The sequence below is a fragment of the Penicillium griseofulvum genome, assembly GCF_001561935.1.
Source record: "Penicillium griseofulvum strain PG3 chromosome Unknown contig_80, whole genome shotgun sequence".
In the NCBI taxonomy this organism is placed as follows: Eukaryota; Fungi; Ascomycota; class Eurotiomycetes; order Eurotiales; family Aspergillaceae; genus Penicillium; species Penicillium griseofulvum.
In genome coordinates this window covers 1246288-1268256 of record NW_024467471.1, presented here as the reverse complement: position 1 = coordinate 1268256, position 21969 = coordinate 1246288, and the positions used below count along the sequence as shown (strand labels likewise).

The 21969-nt window shown below is 48.3% G+C and overlaps 12 protein-coding genes across 12 annotated transcripts; 6 read left to right on the top strand and 6 right to left on the bottom strand.

Annotated features, from left to right (window-relative positions):
- Nucleotides 1–649: 649 nt before the first annotated feature.
- On the bottom strand, nt 650–2530 carry PGRI_014970 (uncharacterized protein; the record flags this gene model as incomplete). Its single annotated transcript, XM_040789210.1, has 3 exons — nt 650–1302; nt 1362–2312; nt 2434–2530. 3 exons carry the CDS (start codon nt 2528–2530, stop codon nt 650–652), a joined length of 1701 nt encoding a protein of 566 aa, XP_040646163.1.
- A 160-nt stretch (nt 2531–2690) lies between these two features.
- PGRI_014960 (replication termination factor 2) lies at nt 2691–3776 on the top strand (the record flags this gene model as incomplete). Its single annotated transcript, XM_040789209.1, has 3 exons — nt 2691–2710; nt 2769–3255; nt 3312–3776. 3 exons carry the CDS (start codon nt 2691–2693, stop codon nt 3774–3776), a joined length of 972 nt encoding a protein of 323 aa, XP_040646162.1.
- Nucleotides 3777–4088: 312 nt separating this feature from the next.
- PGRI_014950 (mitochondrial 54S ribosomal mL50 protein) lies at nt 4089–5141 on the bottom strand (the record flags this gene model as incomplete). Its single annotated transcript, XM_040789208.1, has 3 exons — nt 4089–4430; nt 4485–4665; nt 4753–5141. 3 exons carry the CDS (start codon nt 5139–5141, stop codon nt 4089–4091), a joined length of 912 nt encoding a protein of 303 aa, XP_040646161.1.
- A 553-nt stretch (nt 5142–5694) lies between these two features.
- On the bottom strand, nt 5695–6936 carry PGRI_014940 (Thiolase-like, subgroup; the record flags this gene model as incomplete). Its single annotated transcript, XM_040789207.1, has 1 exon — nt 5695–6936. One exon carries the CDS (start codon nt 6934–6936, stop codon nt 5695–5697), a length of 1242 nt encoding a protein of 413 aa, XP_040646160.1.
- A 622-nt stretch (nt 6937–7558) lies between these two features.
- Nucleotides 7559–8573, bottom strand: PGRI_014930 (uncharacterized protein; the record flags this gene model as incomplete). Its single annotated transcript, XM_040789206.1, has 2 exons — nt 7559–8323; nt 8424–8573. The coding sequence occupies 2 exons, from the start codon at nt 8571–8573 to the stop codon at nt 7559–7561; spliced, it is 915 nt and encodes a 304-aa protein (XP_040646159.1).
- A 786-nt stretch (nt 8574–9359) lies between these two features.
- Nucleotides 9360–10203, bottom strand: PGRI_014920 (uncharacterized protein; the record flags this gene model as incomplete). The annotated part of the gene is made up of 2 exons (XM_040789205.1): nt 9360–10091; nt 10153–10203. 2 exons carry the CDS (start codon nt 10201–10203, stop codon nt 9360–9362), a joined length of 783 nt encoding a protein of 260 aa, XP_040646158.1.
- Nucleotides 10204–10881: 678 nt separating this feature from the next.
- Nucleotides 10882–12114, top strand: PGRI_014910 (3-deoxy-7-phosphoheptulonate synthase; the record flags this gene model as incomplete). Its single annotated transcript, XM_040789204.1, has 3 exons — nt 10882–10924; nt 10975–11030; nt 11119–12114. 3 exons carry the CDS (start codon nt 10882–10884, stop codon nt 12112–12114), a joined length of 1095 nt encoding a protein of 364 aa, XP_040646157.1.
- A 928-nt stretch (nt 12115–13042) lies between these two features.
- PGRI_014900 (cytochrome c oxidase assembly protein COX14) lies at nt 13043–13992 on the bottom strand (the record flags this gene model as incomplete). Its single annotated transcript, XM_040789203.1, has 2 exons — nt 13043–13536; nt 13680–13992. 2 exons carry the CDS (start codon nt 13990–13992, stop codon nt 13043–13045), a joined length of 807 nt encoding a protein of 268 aa, XP_040646156.1.
- Nucleotides 13993–14499: 507 nt separating this feature from the next.
- PGRI_014890 (DUF2458 domain-containing protein) lies at nt 14500–15358 on the top strand (the record flags this gene model as incomplete). The annotated part of the gene is made up of 3 exons (XM_040789202.1): nt 14500–14915; nt 14986–15025; nt 15077–15358. 3 exons carry the CDS (start codon nt 14500–14502, stop codon nt 15356–15358), a joined length of 738 nt encoding a protein of 245 aa, XP_040646155.1.
- Nucleotides 15359–16818: 1460 nt separating this feature from the next.
- Nucleotides 16819–18312, top strand: PGRI_014880 (fungal specific transcription factor domain-containing protein; the record flags this gene model as incomplete). Its single annotated transcript, XM_040789201.1, has 1 exon — nt 16819–18312. The coding sequence occupies one exon, from the start codon at nt 16819–16821 to the stop codon at nt 18310–18312; it is 1494 nt and encodes a 497-aa protein (XP_040646154.1).
- A 1290-nt stretch (nt 18313–19602) lies between these two features.
- PGRI_014870 (uncharacterized protein) lies at nt 19603–20372 on the top strand (the record flags this gene model as incomplete). The annotated part of the gene is made up of 3 exons (XM_040789200.1): nt 19603–19884; nt 19956–20211; nt 20269–20372. 3 exons carry the CDS (start codon nt 19603–19605, stop codon nt 20370–20372), a joined length of 642 nt encoding a protein of 213 aa, XP_040646153.1.
- Nucleotides 20373–20810: 438 nt separating this feature from the next.
- PGRI_014860 (cytochrome b5 reductase family protein) lies at nt 20811–21793 on the top strand (the record flags this gene model as incomplete). Its single annotated transcript, XM_040789199.1, has 3 exons — nt 20811–21069; nt 21125–21202; nt 21249–21793. The coding sequence occupies 3 exons, from the start codon at nt 20811–20813 to the stop codon at nt 21791–21793; spliced, it is 882 nt and encodes a 293-aa protein (XP_040646152.1).
- Between the last annotated feature and the right edge of the window lie 176 nt (nt 21794–21969).

Genomic DNA, 21969 nt, shown 5'->3' with positions numbered 1-21969 from the left:
GCTGCTCCGGAGAGTGCAACTCCTGCTCTTGCGCTAGCTGCAAGGTATGTTATTGATTGCACACCCCGTGTCTTATAATCACCATTACATGATGTGGTCCTGGAGGGAAAGGTGTACTAACTACCCTTCCAGCACTAAGCCGGATCACACGCCATCACCGCCATCTTCCTCCCATACGACTCATACCAGACCAGGGCTCCCACTGTTGTCGAACTAGTTGGGGCCCGTGTGTCCTCATTGTCGAAGTTATGAGATAATTCCATCGTGGTTATTCATGATCGAGATGATTGTATGCTACGATCTGGGGTTAATAGGGCCTGGAGCCTTGTGGATGGGGTGTTGAGTTTATATGTTCAGATTCGACTTCGTATACGTTCTTGTGATTTAGTCTTCAGCCAAGTGCTATGAGCTACAAATATGCTGGTTATATTGTGACATGTGATCCCTATAGTATCCATATGATTCAGTAGGTGTATACATTCCAGGTAATACCACGAACACCCGGAAGAAATGCTTGCCTTAACACTAAGGAACAAGAATAGAAGAGTACAAAAGCGCTCAAATTGCAATTCATCCCAACTTATGGGATGCATATGAAATAAACATTCAATACATATGTAGCATCAGATCTATAGATCTAATATAGCCGTTACAGCTCGTCTTTTGAGCGAGGCACAACATTACCCGCTTCCTCAACCCTGGCACATGCAGCTGGCGAGGTAACAAGCATAGAGTACACACACTTCTCCTCTTCCGCTGTCTTCAAGATCTTGTTCTCCTCACCGCACTCCAAAATGACCTTGGTGGAACGGTTAGGTCCATTCCAGCAAGACTGACCACGATCGTACTCAATCATCATCTTATCGACATTGATGACCTCGCCAGCCTCATTCACTTCTTCAACGCTCACGGTTCCAACATGAGAGAATTTGCCCATGGACACGGAATTGCCTCCCTTCCTCTGGTTCTGCCTTGTTGACTCGAGGAAGCAGTGCTCGTAAGTGTACTCACCCGCCTCTTGGGAGATACAAACACCCTTGAGTGCGCGGAAGATGGAGGCCGGACCATAGTCCTGCTCAAGGTCAGCACGCTGGTCGCGTAGCTTGTTCTTGAGACTTGTAACAGTTTCTTGTGCGGCCTTAAGGGCATCGCGTGCCTGGGTCACGGCTTTGGATTCCGAGGTAGAGTCCGTATTGGCTTTAGGCAGAATGCCATTTTCCTCAAGGAAGCTCTTGAAAGAAATGACCCTGTCTTCGATGAAGCTGACAAGCGATGGTGGGAGATAAGCAGCGAGCTTGTACACTACAATTTCTCGTTAGTAAGCTATACTAGGTGTCACGAGAAACTAAAGAATAACTTACCTAGATCTGTGTCATTGCATCCATCCTCCTCGTTTTCCCAGTGCTCCCAGTTAACACCAATTTCCTCACTGTCGGCCTTGGAAATCTCGTCCAAGTCGCGATCTAGGGCATCATTCGCACCCTCAGCACCTTGTTCACGAGCAGCGTAGTCCTCATAACTACGCACCGCACGCTTGACACCTTCGTCATTGAAGTTAGGATTATATTCCACCTTGACCTTAGCCAGAATCTCCTCAAGCTCCTTCGCCCGCTCACGGGCTTCATCCCGCTGGCGACGCACATCGACCAACGCATTGCGTAGCTCATCAACACGGGCCTTGGCCAATTTAGAAAGGGCATTGACTTTGCCTTTACCCTTTCCAGTGCGGACGACTTTACGGTCCTGCTCCTGAGCGAGCTTCAGATCAGCCTCGAGGTTCCGTTCCTTGGCCTCCGCGCCCTGAATCTCAGCCTCCAGCCCAACGATATGATCCTTAATCTCCTGCTGCTGGCGAGCAGCATCGACAAGAAGATCCTTCTTCTTCCTCAGGGCAGCAGTCATCGACTTTTGGTTCTGCTCCTCCTGCTTCCGCCATTGCTTGCCAATCTCCTTGCATCGGTCTTCACACTTCGTGCCTCCAACGCGAGCCCACTCGTCGCTACCATCACAGCACTGCTCATAGTCACAAATACCATCGTTGACACGCTGGAATGGAACGTATGATGGCCGGTGGCCCTTGTTCTTGCAGTAGAATCCCGGGAGAGCCAGTGCAGTGTCCAAATCGCTGTTCCCAGGCCGGTCAGCCACCGTCAGCGGTGAATTGCGCGAAATATGGGCGCAAGCAGACGTGCCGGGCTCGTCGCTTCCGTCGGGGCAGTCACAGTAGTCATCGTTGACGGCCGAGAAGGGGATTTTGACCGAGGGATTCGAGATACAGGTGAATGTCTTCGAGTCCTGGTAGAATTTGGCAACTGATAATACTATATTAGTATAATATCCAAGGAAAAAATAATCAATTGGCTATCGTAGATCACTGTTACATCAACCCGCTGCAGAAACACCAGCGGAGATCTAAAGGGTTCAGATACTCACATTCTGGACCCAAGCCACGGGAACGGACAGGCTTGTCACTAGCCTGGACCGCCGACCCAGCGGCAGCTAACAACAATAACGACTGAGGAAGTCTCATGCTTGAGGCATTGAGCTTTGTTTATGGAGGTGCGGAGAGAGCTTCTGGCCAGCTGTTGATAGCGGGCCCGGGATCTAATCGCCGCTGAGTCAGCTCGCTATCTTTCCGACTTTATCGTGGCGAAGTAATTGGAGCAACTTACACCAACTGCATCGCAAATATGGGTAATGACGGTGGCAGGTGAGTTACTCTGTTATAGACGTGCTATAGACTCGCACTTTCTAACAAGTCTTTCTAGTATTCCGACTCGTCGAGAGCTCGTCCGCGAAGCAGCCCGTGCCCCGAGCACAGCGCAAGTGAAAGAGACACAGCGCGAGCAACAAGAACACTGCTGGACTACCTGTCCCCTCTCCCACAAGTCGCTTTCCCGGCCAATTGTATCAGACTCAGTTGGGAATCTTTATAACAAGGATGCTATACTCCAGTTCCTGCTCCCAGGCGACGATGTCGAGGGCATCAGCTCCAAGGCCGACTGCGAAGAGATTCTGTGCGGGCGAGTGAAGTCGCTCCGGGATGTAGTCGAGATGAAGTTCGAAGTTGATACCGAGCTGGGGGAGCACCCGTCAGGCCGCGCCTATGCGCCCCGCGAGCGCCGCGAGGGCTGGATTTGTCCGATCACCGCAAAGCCGTTGGGCCCGAGTGTGAAGTCTGTGTACCTAGTGCCGTGTGGTCATGTGTTTTCGGACGAGGCTATTCGGCAGCTTAAAGGCGACAAGTGCTTGCAGGTAAGAACCAGACTTTGGATACAATGCAGATACAGTGGCTAACGTATGTGTGCTAGTGCAACGAATCCTACACAGAAGAGAACATTATTCCCATCCTTACGACTAAAAAAGAAGACAAGCAACGTTTGATTGCGCGAGGTCATAAACTTGCTGAACAGGGACTCACGCATTCCCTTAAAAAAGCCCCCGGCTCAAAGAAGCGCAAGAAGAATGCCACCACCGAGGGTGCTACTGATGTCCCCGGTCCCATAGAGCCTGCTGGCTTGGTAGTACCGAAGCAACACTCGGATTCTAAAAGCCCGAGCAACACTTCCACCTCGGTGTCTAATACTGCTTCTGGCAATGGAATCAAGAATGCTGCCACTTCTTCGCTCACTGCCCGTGTGTTGGCGGAAGAGAACGAGAAGAAGAAGCGCCGGAAGATGATGGGTAGGAATGAGAATCTCGACAGTCTTTTCTCCAAGAAGGATGGCGGGTCTAAGAATCATGATTTCATGACAAGAGGATTCTCCATATCATGACCTGAGGTGTTTTATCTTTCTGCTGCGCAGAGATAAGACACTAGGCCTGGATGAAGTGCCTTTGTTTCTCAATGTGGCACAACGTCGCGGGTGGAGTTTTCGGAGTTCACAGGTATTTTGGTGTTCTTCTATCATTGATGTGGCTGCAACGTTATGTATGTGGACGAATAGAATGTCATGTACAATTATCTGAGCTCACTTCAACATGACGAAACGAAACAAGTACAAAAAATGCAATTCAATCAACAATTCTAATATACAGTAGATTGCTCTGGGATAAAGGAAAAAAAGACGCCTCCAACATTCTACAAACTAGGCATCCACCTTCTCATTAGTCTGCATCCGGGGCTGCTTGTGTTTCCGGCCCAGGCTCTTGTTGATCAAACCACTCTTGTAGAGAGCGGAAATGATAGCCTTCTTGCGGCCGAAATCTTCATCGTTGTGCTGGCGAGTTTGGCGGACGTCGAGAATCTTAACGTTAGACAATCCAGCGGCGCCGTTCTTGTCCATAAGCTCATGGAGAAGCACAGGTGTCAATTTAGTATTCTTTTTGCGAAGTTCCTCATGTCGGTCGAGGGCCTCTCCGATAGTGGTGGAAGAGATGATGCTGTCGGGAATGTGCTGAGAGGTCAATTTGGAGAGGCGGGTGAAGAACTGTGTGGTTGTTAGTGGCTTTGGTCATGAGAAGGGCGAAGGGTGGATACGAACAGCAAACTTGAAGTTTCCATCGGCCAGAGACAAGTTCCTCATCTGTAGCTTGTTCTTTGGGTGCAAGCGATCTTTCGATGTCCGATAAAGCTCTCGCTTTTGCTGGCGATACAAACCGATCTCCATGGCAGTTTGGTATGCAGCCTTCTCGAAGGGGAGAGGTTCTGGGTTGTAGTACCATCTGTTCGATCAAGAGAGACATTGTCAGCAAATTGCGAAATCAAACCAGGATGCAGAGGCATCAATTGGAAACCTGGAGCCAACGTACGGTGTGACTTCATCCACGAGCTCCTTCGATCCCTTGATGCGCCATTCTTCCTCCTTGAGATAACCGATCTTGGGCATTCCATCCCAGGTCATAGCCTCGGGAGCCTTTTCAGGTAGTGCTTGACCCTCTTCAAGACCGAATGCCTCGTCTGCCTTGGGCTTTTCGCCCTCCATACCAGACATGATCTGGCTTCCAGAATAGGGGTCCGCTGGGCCTGGGGGGTTGTCGGTTCCCCAAAGCTTGCGCCGAGCGCGTTCCAGGATTCCGGGGGAGTCGGAGGCATAGTGGCGGACTTGACCGAGCGGCGAGATACGGGGGGTAGCTCCAATTCTGCAGCTGGAGCATATGAAGTTTGCCTCCCGCAGAGGGAGGCGCATTGAGGGTCGCATTGTCAGGGTGGGCGCGAACGTTGTTTGAGAGCGTCGAGCTGGCGGAGTTGGCCTGGACGGAGAAACAAATTCGAGAAAGGTACTGGTCACGTGTCGGTGATCTTGATGCTTGGCATTTTTGGTATGCCTTCCTCTCTGCGTCAAGACTAGGGTTTTGATATTGTAAATCAATTATATTAGACTAATAGGACTGAATATAGTAGTTTATTCCATCTTGTTCCATTTATCCATTTATCCATTTTCAAAATCCAGTCGATGTTGAATGGGAAGCATTCTGTACAACCCGCCAAACCGTCGATGATTGCAAGGCAAAAGAAAAGATGAAAAACAGTCAGATGGGTGGATTTTGATCATTAGCCAGTAGACTATAATAAACATAGGATACAACGCAGAAATGTCTCAGACCTAGCCTCAAGTCTTCGAGGGTATGAAATATAGTCGCACAAGGGAAAAGAATCATGGTATGCGAACTGTATATACACATGCAACGCTGGTATCATACTACTAAGTAAAAGAGACAAAAACAACATTTATGCAGATCAAGCAAAGCAGTTTACTCACGGACAAACATGCCCGCCATACCCATACCTGTACCAATGCACATGCTAATAACACCGATCTCCTGACCGCTGCGCTCCAACTCAGGCAGGAGAGTAGCCAGCTGGCGAGCACCAGTAGCACCGAGAGGGTGACCGATAGCAATGGCACCACCGTTAGGGTTAACCTTAGCCTGATCGATACCAAGCTTGCGAACACTGTAGAGAGCCTGGGAGGCAAAAGCCTCGTTAATCTCCCAAACCCCGACCTCAGGAACCTCAACACCAACAGTCTGCAGAAGCTTAGGGATAGCAACAGCAGGTCCAACACCCATCTCATCGGGGGCACAGCCTGCGACAGCAGACGCGACCCAGCGCGCCTTGATAGAACCGGATAGACCGAGCTCCTCGGCAGTGGAGCGACGCATCAACAAAGCAGCAGCAGCACCGTCGCTGACCTGCGAGCTGTTACCAGCGGTGCTAGCGCCGGTAGGCGAGAAAGCGGGCTTGAGCGCGCCCACCTTCTCGATAGAAAGTCCGTGACGAATACCGTCGTCCTGGAAGACTGTCACATCCTTGGCGGGGGCATCTGGGTTCTCGGGGTCGAGTGTCTTGGTAGTGACTTGGACAATCTCGGAGTCGAAGCGACCAGCCTTCTGAGCGGCGGAGGCTTTTGCGTGGGACTCGACGGCGAAGGCGTCCTGGTCTGCGCGGGAGATGCCATAGCGTGACGCGACGTTCTCCGAGGTGATTCCCATGGGCATTATGCAGTCGCGAGCGTCCTGGGAGTAGGACTCCTTCAGCTCGGGCCAGAGGACTGTGGGAATGGCGCGAGAGCCATAGTTTCGGGTCATGGATTCCATGCCGCCGCCGACACCGACATTAATTGCGCCTGCGCGGATGCCGTTGGCAATTGTTGTGATTGCTGCCAGGCCGGATGAGCATTGGCGGTTGATCGTGTTGAAGGGCACGGAGTGCGGGAAGCCGGCGTGGATCTGGCCCATGCGGCCAGCTTTGGCGCCGCCTAGTTCTTGCAGAACGGATCCGATGAGCACATCGTCGATCTTGGCGGGATCTAGATTCGGGTTTGCCTTTAGTGTTGCCTGCAGCACGCTGGCGAGTAGCTCTTCTGGGTAGGCATCCTTGAAACCACCCTTCTTTGCGCGGGTGACGGGTGTGCGCAGCGAGGAGAGGATGACGATGTCATTGGGGGACTTTTGGAGTACTTGGCGGAGGCCGCGGGGAATTGGGGAGGCCATAATTGTGTACACAGGTTGGATGGTCTGGAATTAGTCGACAGTTGTATATACTGAAGCACAAGGGTATTTCCGGTCTTTCTCGGCGCTGTCAGTTCGGATTTGAAGATCATGCTCTGGGATATTTACTCACATCTGTACAATGGCTAAAATATGCAAGGAAAGAAAAAGAAAAGAAAACGATCTCAAAGACAACCCCGGGACACCATTATATGAAAATGCCGGACAAAATTCCGGGGTCGGAAGTAGTTTGGTCGCCCAGTACCGTTGAGTGGCCCGCGGCACTGAAGATCGGCTAAGCGGTTTCCCGCGAAATGTGGGGAGAAGTTCGTTCCAACTTCATACATATCCTAGTCTTTTAAGTCTTACTGGAATATACAAACATCTCTAAATATTCTACCTTACTGACTAATTCGAATGACAACTACCCTCGATGGCTCCGAGCTAAAGCTCATCGGGTGCTAACGTCAGCCATTTCGGATCGGCTCTTTGGAACCGATAGCGAAGCCGAGGGTAACTAGAAACATTCCCGAATTTGATATTTTTGGATTTTTGGATACATATTCTGAAGATCATGAGATAAACTGATTGATAACCCTGAGGGGTATGTGAACCTCTCCCTTGTTCATTCCTCTATGGTAGCCAAGTTAGCCATCTTTGCTAGGCAAATAGCCTCCATGTTGTTCTCCTTGGGCACCAGCCAGAACATAACCTCGACGACCATCTCAACCATCATAATTCCAGTTTCGATCAGTTTGAACATCTCGGCATTAGCAACTGTAACGCCCTTGCAAGTCTTCCATCCATTCTTCTTCCACTTGGGCAGCCACTCGGTCAAGCTGCGGACGAGGTACTCGGAGTCGGTTTTGATGACGAAGGCATTCAGTGGCATAAGGGTCTTTCCCTTGCGCATCATGTTATGGCGTTTATCGATGATGGAGGTTGCATTGCGCAATGCCCGCAGGCAGGCGGTCAACTCGGCGATCTGGGTCGTGTGGCTGTGTTCGTCCTTGCCTGGAATGGGCCAGGTGATATTGCCAGGGTTTCCACGGCCATAGTACACTCCGATTGCCGAACGCTTTCCAAACTTTCCGGTAAGGCATTCTCCATGAATGGCGATGACAATGGAGTCTTCGTGGCCTTCGTATTGTTTGCAGTCCTGGCATTTGCGGGTTGAAGTAGGACATGCAAGACACATCCACGCGCCGAGGTCGACTTCAATTTCCGGTAAGGTGAAGCGCGGAGGATATTCGTTCTCGGCACGGAAGCGGCGGGCTGCGGCCTGCGAGGTCATGTCTCCGTCTTTCTTCGCCGGAGGGCCAGCTACATGGTGGCCGGAGTGTCTAACAGGATCATGTGCAGTCGAGCTGTGGACACAAACCTCCATTCCCTGGCCATAGTGATAAATATGTGGAAGATGGTCTTTATGCCGGCAGAATAGGCGAGGTAGGTTATGCCAGTGTGACCCCGAGGTCAGGATCAGTGCTTACCTGAGCCAGATGGTGGGATTTTCCTTTCTGGGGTATCTGTGACTCTCGAGGCTCACGGGCTGATTCCGACGCCTCAGATTCAAATCTTTTCTTCTTTTTTTTCTTATTGTCGATGCGAACAGGAACGGCACCACCAATTGCGGAAGGCATGGCTGAAGATACTTTTTGAAGAGAGATAAAACGTATGAAGGAGCCAGAGAGTTGAGGAGGGAAGAAAGAAAGGGAAGATAAAAGTCAGGAGGGCAGTTAAAAACAAAGGTAGGAGATGGAAGGAAACTGACAATCACGGTCAAAGCAGAGTTCACATTGAAAGAGAGCGCACCTGCTTCTTGTCAACACTTCAAAATTATGCATATCACAACAAAACTGTAGGATGCTAGTTAGTGGATTAAAAGTCTCTAATCAAATAAGAATCGAGGTCTACTTTTATGAATTCTGTATTTCATTGAAGTCAAACAAAGAGCTGCAGTTTGTCCCACATTTCAGGCTAGAAACAATTTCCATGTCATGAAGTTAGTTATAGGGTGCTTTGATAGGGACAAAGTTGATGATATATGGTTCACCGAAAAAGAATCACCAGGAAGATACATGTTAAAGAAGAGGCACTATAGGTGCGTAATGAGTGTGAAACTATATATGGATGTGACATCTTAGTGCCATATTGCCAGCGGTTGGCGCGCCAAAGAGACGCTGTGATAACAATGCTTGGACCGCTCGTAAATTAGAAGTGAACAGAGCTGCCAAGGGCCCATGGGCCATCAATAGAGAGGTCTAAAAATGGAGACGTCGAGGTGCATGGTACAATATGAGAATGAGTGGGTTCAAGAAGTAAATTGTTCAAGTAAAGACTATGGAAATTGGACATGGGGCCTCCAGGGCAGTTCATATCATTCTCAGATGACAGTTCCCAATCATTACGTTCATAATGATCCAATCTCAACGAAAGATGAGATGGCGAGAATGGCCAGGTACACCACTACGGCAATGAGGGCAACTTTTGTGAAATCCCATGATGAAACGGGGCTTCTTGCGGGGTGTTCCGTCAGGACGGCCGAAGTACTGGACACGGGTGCGCACTCGGGGAGCAGGAAAGGACCGGGGGTCGAAGTTAAACGGGCGAGGACTTCCAGAGGAGTCTGTCGAAGAATCATCGAATTTCATCGAACTGTAGTCATACCAAGTCTGGGTGACTACGGCGTACCCATCCTCATTGACAGGACCAACTTTGCGAGTGTATGGCAAGGGCCAGTTCACATTGACGATATCTGATGCCTCCTTTTTAGGGGTAGAAAGGCGAGGGTTGAACTCGATTTGTTGGGTGTTTTCTTTCGCGCCAGAGAAAGGGAATGGACCCTGAGGGGGTGTGGCCTCGGATGGCTCAGTAATGTTCAGAGACTCGTTGAACAGAGTGTGTGAAATGGGTGAAGGCTGGCCATTGTCTTGGATCAGGCGAGGAGATAGATGGTCACCATCGGCGAATGGGGTGGGTGTAGCCTTGGATGATTCATTTTTGACTTGTTCATTGATCTTCAACACGTTGCTGAACAACTTGGCAGGGATTGGCGAGGATTGACCTTCCTCAACCAAGAAGGGAGATAGGTTGTCACCATTAGCCAGATGAGTTGGCATGGGACGTTTGAGATTCAGTGGCGCAGGGCGACAAACTCTCTAGATGGTGCATTAGTGGCTGGGGATGGGGGTATACCTAAGGTAGATATAGTTAACTGACCTTTGCCTTGGATTGCTCCAGGCCCTCAATGGTTCGCTTGGGGAATGACATTTTGTCTGATGGAGTTTAATGGAAAAGTAGAAAGGTTGAAGAAGAGAGAAGTAAATACAGAGAGGTAGAATTATGTAGTCCTGGAGGGTGGGCTTATGGAAGATGTTTTTATCTATTCTAAAAGGGAACAATAGGATATCTATCAATTATATAAACATAGATGGGATTCTATTGTTTTATTGTTCTATTCAATGTTCTCTATTGTTTCTCTACCATTACCCAATTAGGAATATCTGATATATCCACCACATAAGTACATCCATGGATGACATGAGATGCAGGTCAGCAAATAGATCTGGACCTGTCGGTGAAAAAAGCAGGACGTGTATAACATTGTGTGGTCATCCTCAGCCCGATGATTGGATATAAAATCTAACCTGTACAAAGGTACAGCTTGAAGATCGTATTAGAATGTCATTTGTTGAAAAAAAAAAATAAATAAAAATAGAAAAAAAAAAGATTCAAATACAAAAACTGTCCTTTGTCCCCCCGTGAAGTTGTAGTTCTGATCGGCCCACATTTTGCCTCTTCTTTTGTTCCCATTTTTCCCCTCTGACAACATTCTCCTAAAATTGTGAGTCATATTCTTCCTAAAATAAAATATTAACCCTGGAGAATCTTCTTCTCCAATCATCTATAATTTATACTAATCACTACTAGTGTTCTCTGAACATCACAATGCCTCTTATTAACACTACAGAAGTCAACGAGGACACTCGTGGTATGTTGGATTTGTCGAGCTCAATTGCGTATGATACTAATCTTTGTTAGTCCTCGGATACGACCCATTGCTGTCACCCTACTTCTTGCAGAATGAGATCCCTGCTGTGAGTCGATTTTTTTTTTCTTTTTCCTCACCCCGCAAAGAGCGGGGACATGGCAAAACTTCCGATCAACTGACAATTGTCGGTATAGCCTGCCCGTGCTATTGAAACAGTTCGCGCCGGCCGAAACCAAGCAGTTGAGATCATTGAGCAGCGCGATGACCGTCTGCTAGTCGTTGTCGGACCATGCTCTATCCACGATCCTGATACCGCTCTCGAGTACGCCCGCCGGCTCAAGGAGCTTTCCACAAAATTGGAGAAGGACCTCTGTGTGATCATGCGCGCCTACCTCGAGAAGCCCCGTACAACAGTCGGCTGGAAGGGTCTGATCAACGACCCCGATATCGACGAGACCTACAACATTAACAAGGGTCTCCGTGTGTCCCGTAAGCTGTACACCGACCTGACCGGCACTGGACTCCCTATCGCCTCCGAGATGTTGGACACCATCTCCCCACAGTACCTTGCAGACCTGATCTCTTTGGGCGCGATCGGTGCCCGCACCACCGAGTCCCAGCTTCACCGCGAGCTCGCCTCAGGCCTGTCCTTCCCCATCGGTTACAAGAACGGCACCGACGGCAACCTGACCGTCGCCGTTGACGCCATCGGCGCCGCTTCACACCCCCACCGCTTCCTCGGTGTCACCAAGCAGGGTCTTGCTGCCATCACCAAGACTGCCGGTAACGAGCACGGTTTCGTCATCCTGCGCGGTGGCAACAGAGGCACAAACTATGACCGCGAGAGCATCCGCACTGCGCGTGAGGCTCTCCGCTCCAAGAAGCAGCGTGAGGTCCTCATGGTCGACTGCTCGCACGGTAACTCCAACAAGAACCACCTTAACCAGCCCATCGTTGCCAAGGAGGTCTCCGATCAGCTCCGTGAGGGTGAGACTGCTATCATCGGTGTCATGATTGAGTCCAACATCTACGAGGGTAACCAGAAGGTTCCCCCCGAGGGACCTGAGGCTCTTCTCCGCGGTGTCAGCATCACTGATGCTTGCATCAACTGGGAGATGACGGTCGAGGTGCTTGAGGATCTTGCCGATGGTGTTCGTGCTCGTCGCGCTGCCCGTAAATCGCAGCAGTAGAGTGGATTCTCTTATTTAGATGCCCTTGTCTCTTGATTTTCACAGCCCTTCTTCCGAGGGGAGGGAGAACGGGTCTGGCATAGATACCTCGTTTCGGTGCCTGTTTCTTTTTCTCGGGTTTTCAGCGGTTTCCTTTGTACCTTTTTTTCCTACTTGTGCCTTGGGAAACCCCCTTGGAATTCATGTGTGAATGTGTTGTCAAAAACGAGAGTTTTGTGTTTCGCTGGGACTGAGAAGTTAGTGACCAGAAAAGTTTTAGGAAAGTGATCAAAGACTGAATCTGCTTTTTATTTATTTTCTAGGATTCATCTTCTACTTATAATCCCTGATTTTTTTTCTGCTCCACTACATGCATGGACCATGTATAGCCGCGGCAAAGCGCTTCTCCGGGGGCTTCCCTCTTTGGGGATTAGTGCGCAAACTTGGACCTCTAGAGATTACAAGGGTCTATTTCGGTGAAAATCATTTAGAAGTGATCTACTAGCGGGTAGTGGGGTGGTCGGTAGTACCTACATGAAGTATACACCATAGGTTACATTGTAGGTGGGATTTGAAGATGAAGAAATGAGATAGAAGCAGATCTATGTACTGTACACGATATACATGGAAGGCCGTCCGTCCACTCCCTTCGGAGTATCAGGAAAGACCATACTGACTAGGAACACATTCCAGAAAGATAGAAGCAAAGAACGCCGTAAACCCCCTGGGAGAATGAAAGCAGGCCACGAGAAAAGATCGCGGCTTGCCATGCAAGAGAAAAAAATATTGCAGATGGCAAGAAGTGAAGGCCGGAGGGGGAGAGACGAGTCTAGATTATGTCCGCTGATAGATGATGAAATCAGATCAGCGGTATATCCGCGGACAGATTATACCCATGCATTCCGTCCTTTCTTTTTGTTTGCTTAAGAGGACCAAAGGTTGCATCCAACTACCGCCCTGTCAACCAACCAGTCCAGCTTGATGTCTTGGCCTTCGCAGCTTGTTCCACATTCTCAGCCATCACATCCAACTGACCGGGCAACGGAGCGTTAGTTTTCGCCGCAGCATCCAGAGCTTGCTTGGCCTGCACGGCGTCCATAACACTGCCTTGGGTATGCTCGGCACCCTCAATAGCCACGACGGGCGCGGAAGCTGGTGCAACGGCAGCGCCGGTGTCTTCCATATTCAGCTTCTCGAAGAGGAATCGCTTTGCCTTGGCCCAGGGCTTCTGTGCCTTCTCCTCCTCGCGCTTCTGCTTCATAATTGCGCCGATCCTCTCCTTCTTCAGGAGCTCCTCCTGCTCAATAGTTGCGGTACCGTTGGCGCAGGCGATCTCGGCCTGTTTGAGAGTCTCGAGTTCCTTTTCGATCCAAAGCGTACGTTGGCGGCGGTTATAGATCGTGAGCGAGATCATCGAGTAGACTGTAAGAACACCGCAGACACCTAGTATCACCCAGTATAATTAGTATAAGTCCAGTAAGGGCCAATTGGTGGTGGGTTCGTTGGTTGTCATTGCTGAACTCGGACTTCCGAAGGGATCGTATGTTGTGGTGTTTTGCTCATATTCCACAGGACAGGAAACATACCGGACGCGGCGATCAACGAATAAACCATTCCCTTGTGCGCTTTATTGGCGAACCTCCGCCCAGCCTCAATCCATCGATCCGTACCAGTTCCAGCTGCCTGTGCCTTCCGAGCAGCCCGTGCCTGTGCTCGGAGTCGTTCCACCTTCTCCTTGGGTGTCTCCGGTTGACCACTGGGGCCAAGCTGCTGTGGTGGTGGGTTCTTGTTGGAGGTCTTTTTCCCAAACTCTGGGGCTTGGTACGCGCCTGCGGTCTTGGAGTTGGCGTAGGGCCCTGTGGCCGTGAACCGCGTTGCGTCTGCGGCGGATCGGGACATGTTGGAAGTTCCCGGTTTCGGGGGGAGAGCTCAAGACGAGGATTGGCAATCGAATTAATATTACTGCAAATTGGCCGGAGGCAATTGGAGGGCCGTGGTGGGGTGATGGAGCTGGAGGCAGTTGATAAACCGGGGGATTTGCAGGTTGAAGGTAAATTTTCAGCACGGGAGATGTGCCAAGACATTCAACAGCTTCAACTGGTATGACTTTCATCTTCAGTCCTTTCTCACTTCTCATGTTGGGGAGATTTGTAATTTATATGATACCAATAAATTATACCACTTGCTCTTTGTGAAATTTATTTATCTCTTTAAACACCTCATTCTCCGTTCTTACTCTGCATATGTATCTTTCGACCGTTTTTGGAACACTTCACATCTACATCAACCTTCACTCGCCACTCTCAGTCTTGATTTATTGAGACTTCCAAGGTTGATATATTGATTAGCAACTTCTGGATCAACCTACAAATCTCCCAGGATTCTATCGGGTGACTATTATTCAATATGGGAGACAGCTCCTACAATGCCTCGGATCTGAACTCAGTCCTCAGCACCTTGTCTAGTCTATCTTCCCAAGGTCAGGGCAGTATCAATCAATATATGCCCACACCTCACCAACCACCAAAATTCACATCTTCTCAATCCAAACCCTCGGCGGATCCACGACCGCCGCAGCCAAGGATATCGAGACCTCCCACCACTTCTACTTCTACACCTGACTCATCAACTATCACAACCTGGCCCGCAGCACTACGACATGTGATGCGCACTGTGGGCCAAAACGAAGAGACCCAAGCGCGCATCCGCGGGGTGATTCGAAGTCAGCATCGCCATGAGCAACAATGGTTCGATGCTCGTGAGGCATTATTGAAGCAGCAAAAGGGTCGTCCTGAGAAACAAAGGGAGCTAGATGCAGTCCTGTGGGTTTATCTTTCTGCTTCTATTCTGTAATCTCTCACTATTAACTGATCGCTAATGCTAAACAAAAAGGAGGTCGATCGGTGCCCCTGTAAAAGAGGACGATGGATCGGTATGTTGTCAATGTTTCTTTTACTTGCTTGCTCCGACTGATTGCAATTAGACCGAAAAGGAATTTGCCGCAGAGCTTGCAACCTACGATGCAAAGGTTCATAGGGCTGCCGTGCAAATGGCAGATGCTATTTTTGCCGAATTGCGCGGCCTGGGGATTCCATTCTTTACGCTTCGGAAGGAGCTGGTTCAAGATGCACCATCCGGCATAGAAGGCTCACAGCCACGCAGCCAGACCGAGTCTGCATCAATGTCATCTACCCCAATCTCAAAGTCTGAGCTTGTGGAGTTGCAGCAACGCATGTTGGAGTTGCTGGAGGATCTGTGCAAGTAATAAGATATTGCTCAGAATCCGGAATCTATCTTCGATCCTAATATTTGGTGTGAGCGGGGATCTCCCTGATAGTAGGTGATGATTAGGTGGGCCATGGGAGTTCCTGACTTGGTCTATCAAATGCAAGTTCTTCGAAACTAGAATTTTACCGTGGTATATTTCTACCCTGCGCATAATCAACCCCGATGAAGTTAATATCATCAAGCAAACATGACCTGTAACCGAAGAATCCTCCAAATCAGCCTAATTTTGTAGTGAAGGTTTGTCTGCTAGTATTTGAGACAATTCTGCTGGTGACAATCCCCAAATAGGGCTATATGTACAGTCTTTTCAACCCAACTTGACAAAAATAACTCTTATTATAGTTCTAAATAAGCTTTGAGGGGGGCTCTACTGTGCAGATGTTTAGCTTGGTCTTTCCACTATAAATATCTACTAACCACATGTGTTTAGTATACATTGTATACAGCAAAGTCTATACTTAACGCCGGGCTGTATATAGCATTTTCAGTGACCGGACCAAGTCTCACGTCTCAAAAATACATGGGCTGCTCTTTATTCCGCTCATTTCTTACAGATTCCTCCCTTCTTCGGTGATCAGGCCTTGTCTCCATACTTTTTGGTCCTCCGATCCCACCAGTCGAGGCGTGTCACACTAAGCTGGCACCGGATGATATCGCGAGCTTCCACCTCACTAGGAATCAAGTGTACAATGCTGTACGTTGAAAGGGACAATATGAAGGACGATAGGTCTAAAAATGAGTAGTTACAAGTGAAAAGTCTCTTATCATGCAGCAAAAAATACAAGGGGCCTGTCAGCTGATGTTAGATTTCATTAGCGGCGGGTCGTATACATTGAAGCATAAGAGTGATGAAGAAACATCATTTATCTGTACATCTTTCCATTCCTATACTAACTATACAAGAACACTTATATTAATCAAAATAGATCTACAAATCTATAGATCAATTTTTCTTTGACCTGCGGAATGCCTCGGCCGACCGCCCGCCAAACGCCGATAGGCCGGGGATTGAAACGTCACTCTTCATTCTATCATTTTTTATAGCATGACTCCAACGAGATCGACAAAAACAAGTGGTCTAGCCTCCCTGGCTTGTACCGAGTGCAGAAAACAACATCTCAAATGTGACGCCGGTAAACCATCATGTTCGCGGTGTGTTCAGAATGGGTTTCTCTGTCAATATCTACCCTCCCGAAGGGGTGGACGCAGGAAGTCCCGGCTTGAGAGTCCATATCAACGCCAGCAAACCCATGTTAATGTCAGTTCTCCTTATTATTTTTTTCTTCTTCATAATGATTTGCTAAAAATTAATCCTAGACTAGATATCAGTCTGCGGTCCCTGTTCTGCCGATAGTCCCTGCGCAGACCACACCAGATCCCCAGGCGGACAGGCCGACAGGACTCGACATTCCAACTGAGCCAGTCTCTTGGCCAGTGATGCTTTCGGGAACTGCTCCTGTCCAGCAACCTGTTCAGCAGCCTGTAGAACCACCAAGCAAGCTGTTGCTCCATGATGAGCGTCTGCCTCGGTTGTACTATGAAAATTTCCATGTCGCACATCCGATCTTGGTGCCCAGCTCCTTGTATCATGACCGAAATTATCCCCACTTCTTACAGCTAGCTGTGCATTTTGTGGGATCTCATTATATTGCGTCTATTCCGAGTCAGTCATACAAGGAACAAGTCATTGCTGAGCTGAAGACAAACCCTGATCGCTCGGCTTCCATGGTCCAGGCTTGGCTACTATATTCTATTGCTCTCTACGCCCGCGACGAATGGACTGAAGCACAAGATGCGCTCTCTCATAGCATTGATATTGCTTTGGAGCTTGGCATGAACCGTTGGTCATTCGCTTCAGCCGCAAACCCCGAAAGTTCTCTTGAAGCTGAAAGTTTGAGACGGACATGGTGGGAACTATACGTCACCGATATCTTCATGGCAGTCCCGCTCAAAACCACGACATTTCGATGTAGCACCGTACCTCCAGAAGTGGCCTTGCCATGCGAAGAGTCAGCATATAATTGTGGAGGTGACATTCCGAAACCACGAATGATCATCGAGTTCAAGCGGAGGATCCTCGCGGCTGAGGATACTGTCTTTTCATCCTTCAGCTACCGCATCGAAGCCACGACGATATTATGTCGAGTGCTTGTTCTCAACCGATTACGCGACTGTCACCGCGATCATCTCCAAGCTGTCGAAAATGCACTAGTCAGCTGGATCAACCACCTACCGGCCAAAAAGCTCGACATTGTTGATTCATACGGCAACGTTGACGAAATGATGTTTCAAGCGCATTTGACAATAGCCTACGCCGCCATGCTCCTACACTTACCCCGAAGCGACCTCCCATCTGTATTGTCCCAGTCCCAACCAGATGATCGCTTCTGGCCTGGCCTGACTGGCCAGCTTTCATCAACATTCACCCGTCTAGTCCATAGTATCAAAGCAACAGAAGCCTCGAGGCGGATCTCAGATTCCATATCTGTTTGTCCGAACGTCTCGAAGCACACCCCTTTCATCATCCCCGCCTTAACCCTCTGCGGGCTCATCCAGCTCGCCACGTCCACCAGTCATTCCGAGGAATGTTTCGACCATCACTGCAACCGCGTCACACTCATTCTAGGGTGTCTCAAGAGCACCCAGCGGACATGGAAACTAGCCGAGTCCCTATACCATGCACTTCGATCTTCTGCCGCAGAAGTCTTGACAGATTCGATGGAAAAATGGAACGCAGAACCACTGCATCGATTCACACCAGCGGGCACAACACCTAATGACCAAGAACGACCCAGTTCCGGTACCAATCCCGTCCCAGTTATGCCAGACGGACATGATTTCATGCCACCGGAGTTTTCCCCGGCGTTCATCGACCCAACTTGTTACAATGCTTCGTTTTTCAGCGCTATTCCTGATTTTGATATGAATTAGATCGGTTATACCCGGGACGCAATGCATCAATTCACAATATATTAAAGAAGAAATCAAAGAACTTCTCACACTCGATGTCATTTTTACCTAAAAGTTTCTGGGGTAAACCATCAGCTGGCCTCGTCACGCAGCTGTGGACTAGGCATCGGGCCTTAATTAAGTAAATGCCAACGATGCGTAATAATAAGGGTCCAAACATGAGCTTTGAGAATTTCGATATGTCAAACGCCGATTGGATTTTGAGTCGCCGATGGTGTTGATAAGACATTTGATTGGTCCGTGGAACTCCCTCGGTGTTCCATCGGGAGCCCGCGCATAGCACCAACATCTTGTGAGACAGTCGGGAATTTCTTGTGAATAGAGATAAATACATCTAGTCATAGCTAGAGACTGGTTTCCGAAGTAACATCAATGTTGCAAATGGGTATCAATTGACTCTGGTGTTCTACCGAAACCAGTTCGTGTTCTACAGTACAAAGGTTCTGCAGTAAAAAGTCCTACGGTACGAAGTATGAGAGTACAATCCCATGCGCTTTTCATATAATCATACATCGGGAGATATGGCTAGAATACTCACCGACTATTCCTTCGTTGTCTCTGATTGCATATCCGCTGATAACCGTGATAACAATCTGTTTATAGTATCCGCAGTCATGACATAGGGATCTACTACATGCTTAAGTCGTTCGCCGATGCGTTAATCTACAAAGTTGCATTAGTACATGTATGTACATATGTTGAACTATCCTTGCGTCACGAATCACACGAAGGTACCAGATGGTTGAACAGCTGTATGTCTACGTCGGGTGTTCACTATGGCGTAACGGGGTTTTTGATTGAGATTCAAAAACTAGAGAGAGATCAGAGAAATTGTTCTAAAGGCCAGAAAAGTCAGGAGAAAGATGTCTAAAATTTCCAAGTTCTACTGAGTTACTAGAACCCCAGCAGTTGTAGTGCGAATAGATATAGTGGATGGACACGGGTTTTCCAGATTCTAGCATTCTCGCATTCTCAACATCTTCTCCCTTTTTGTTTAACATATATTACTCGTCTCAAGAAGTACATGTGCAGCCCTCTGGGTATCATTAGGCGAGACTGTAATCGGTCTGGGGCAGTGGAATGCAAGGTATTGGATCAATCGGCGATTGAGATCCCATTTTATGATTGAGATCGCACGGAAGAATTCAGGGGGGAAACAGATACCAATTGATTCTAATATAACTCCGTGTATCCTCTTTAGCTCTCATCTTCCAAGAATATCTCTTTCCAACTCCAAAACATCTATTCACAATGCCCGCTGTGCTTCCCTTAGTCCCGCTTGGCACCAGCCTATCACTAGGCAACAAGCACTACAAACCCCAGTACAGCCTAGATGATCTCGTACAAGACATCAAGCGCTATCTAGGCGAGAGCGGCGGTATTTCCTCAGCAGACGTGGATAACGAATACCTGATCTCGCTGGCGCAGAAGTATATCTCTGATCCGAACGACTGGGCCCGCTTTTATTACAACGACACCAGCAAGAACTACACCCGCAATGCTATTGAAAACATTAACCAAAAAGCGAATATTGTGAGTTTATTCCAATCTTAGCTAGAATATGTCAATACTGGATGAGAATTAGAAATTAACATGCATCCCAGCTCCTCCTCGTATGGAACCCCGGGAAAGGCTCTCCCATCCACGACCACGCCAATGCACACTGCATCATGAAGGTCCTTGCCGGCACGCTCCAAGAGACTGTCTACAACGTCCCCGATCAGGGTGATCTTGGTGGTCCGTTGGAAATCAAGTCTGATACGAGACATTCCATGAATGATGTTACTTATATCTCGGATGATATCGGTTTGCATCGCGTTCATAACCCGAGTAGTGATCAAGTTGCTGTCTCTCTTCATTGTAAGTGCTGAATCATGAGATTGAAGGGGGACTTGAGTATTAATGGTCATTTTCTAGTATATACCCCGCCTAATGCTGCCGACTATGGTTATAATATTTATAACGAAGTGACAGGCAAAGCCAGCTTTGTGCAACAGGCTCAAGCCGTTCAGAAAGAATGAGGGCATCAGAGATGCTACAAGGTGATAGCCTGGTGTTATTCGTTCTTATTTTTCTTTTGTCTTTTTTTGTAAGCGCCGTTAGCCTGTCAGATACCATATTCCATTTTGCGCGGCGCTAGTGCTAGAAATGCTGGTTTGCTGTTTCTGTTCAATATTTATGAAACCATTTGACATATTTCTAAACAAATTGAGACAAATTCCAATATGTAATAGTGAAATTAATGTGAAACTGATTTAAATGATGTCAATCTCCAATTTTTTCGGGTTTTGGCAAAGGCCGGGGCTCCGTTGAATTTAAAGTCGTCGACTTGTCGATCAAATGAGGCTCTTCGATGAATCGTCTGATATATCGGCTTTTGCGGCTTTTGGAGGAATATAATTTAAGACATATATTAACTTGATGTAGACTGAATACAATTCAAAGCTCTATATCTCACAATGTTCACAACTCGTTTCACCCAATCCATAACAGCAAAGTCCGCTGCTGCCGTCACTTTACTAGGCATTGGAGGTTATTGCGCCCAAACCCGTCTCATATCAACCGCCCATGCAGAGTCAAAGGAGACATACAAAGTGTTCTCGGGATTTGGATTCACCACCTTACGCCTACAAAGCATAAAAGATTTCAACCACAACACGAAACGACTCGTCTTCGAGTTTCCAGACCAAAACGCCACAAGCGGATTGTCATTAACTTGTACGGCCCCGAATAGTAAACCTCAACTTTCAAAGTACATACTAACAACCTGCAGCCGCACTCCTTACCATCTCCCGACCCGAAGGACGCTGGCTCCCCGTACTACGTCCATATACACCCATCAGCGATCTAGGTATGAGCAATAACCCCGCAGCAGCGACTTAACTAACAAACAACAGACCAAAAAGGCCAAATCGAGCTCATGGTCAAGAAATACCCAAATGGCAAAGCGAGCACTCACATCCACTCCCTCGTACCAGGGGATACCCTCACATTTGCAGCGGCAATTCAAGGACACGCCTGGACACCGAACCAATCCTCACAGGTCTACCTCATCGCAGGCGGAGCTGGTATTACACCGATCTACCAGCTGGCACAGGGTATTCTCAATAATCCAGCGGACCAAACTAAAATCAAGCTTGTCTTCGGCGTCAATACCGAGCAGGATTTGCTACTACGAGAAGAGCTGGAGGGATTTAAGACACGGTTCCCCGATCGTTTTGACTATCTGTACACAGTTAGTCACCCGGAGGGACAGAGTGATGGATTCAGGAAGGGATATGTTACCGAGGAGTTGTTGCGGGATGTTGTGAAGGCTGATGAAGATGCGAAGGTCTTTGTTTGTGGGCCTCCTGCTATGGAAGATTCGTTGGTTGGATCGAAATTCCAGAGCGGGATTTTGGCTAAACTTGGGTTTGAGAAGGGGCAGATTGTGAAGTTTTAGTTGGCTCTGTTCTTTTTACTGTATTATTTTTCATTTTCAGAGGATACTTGTTAGAGGACAAATGTAGATTAATCATTCTACTTGGATAATTACTACAGATAGAGTGATCGTCTGAGATATGGCTCTTATACAAGAATGGTTCTCAGTTTCCCTCTTCTACGAGATAATAATTTTCA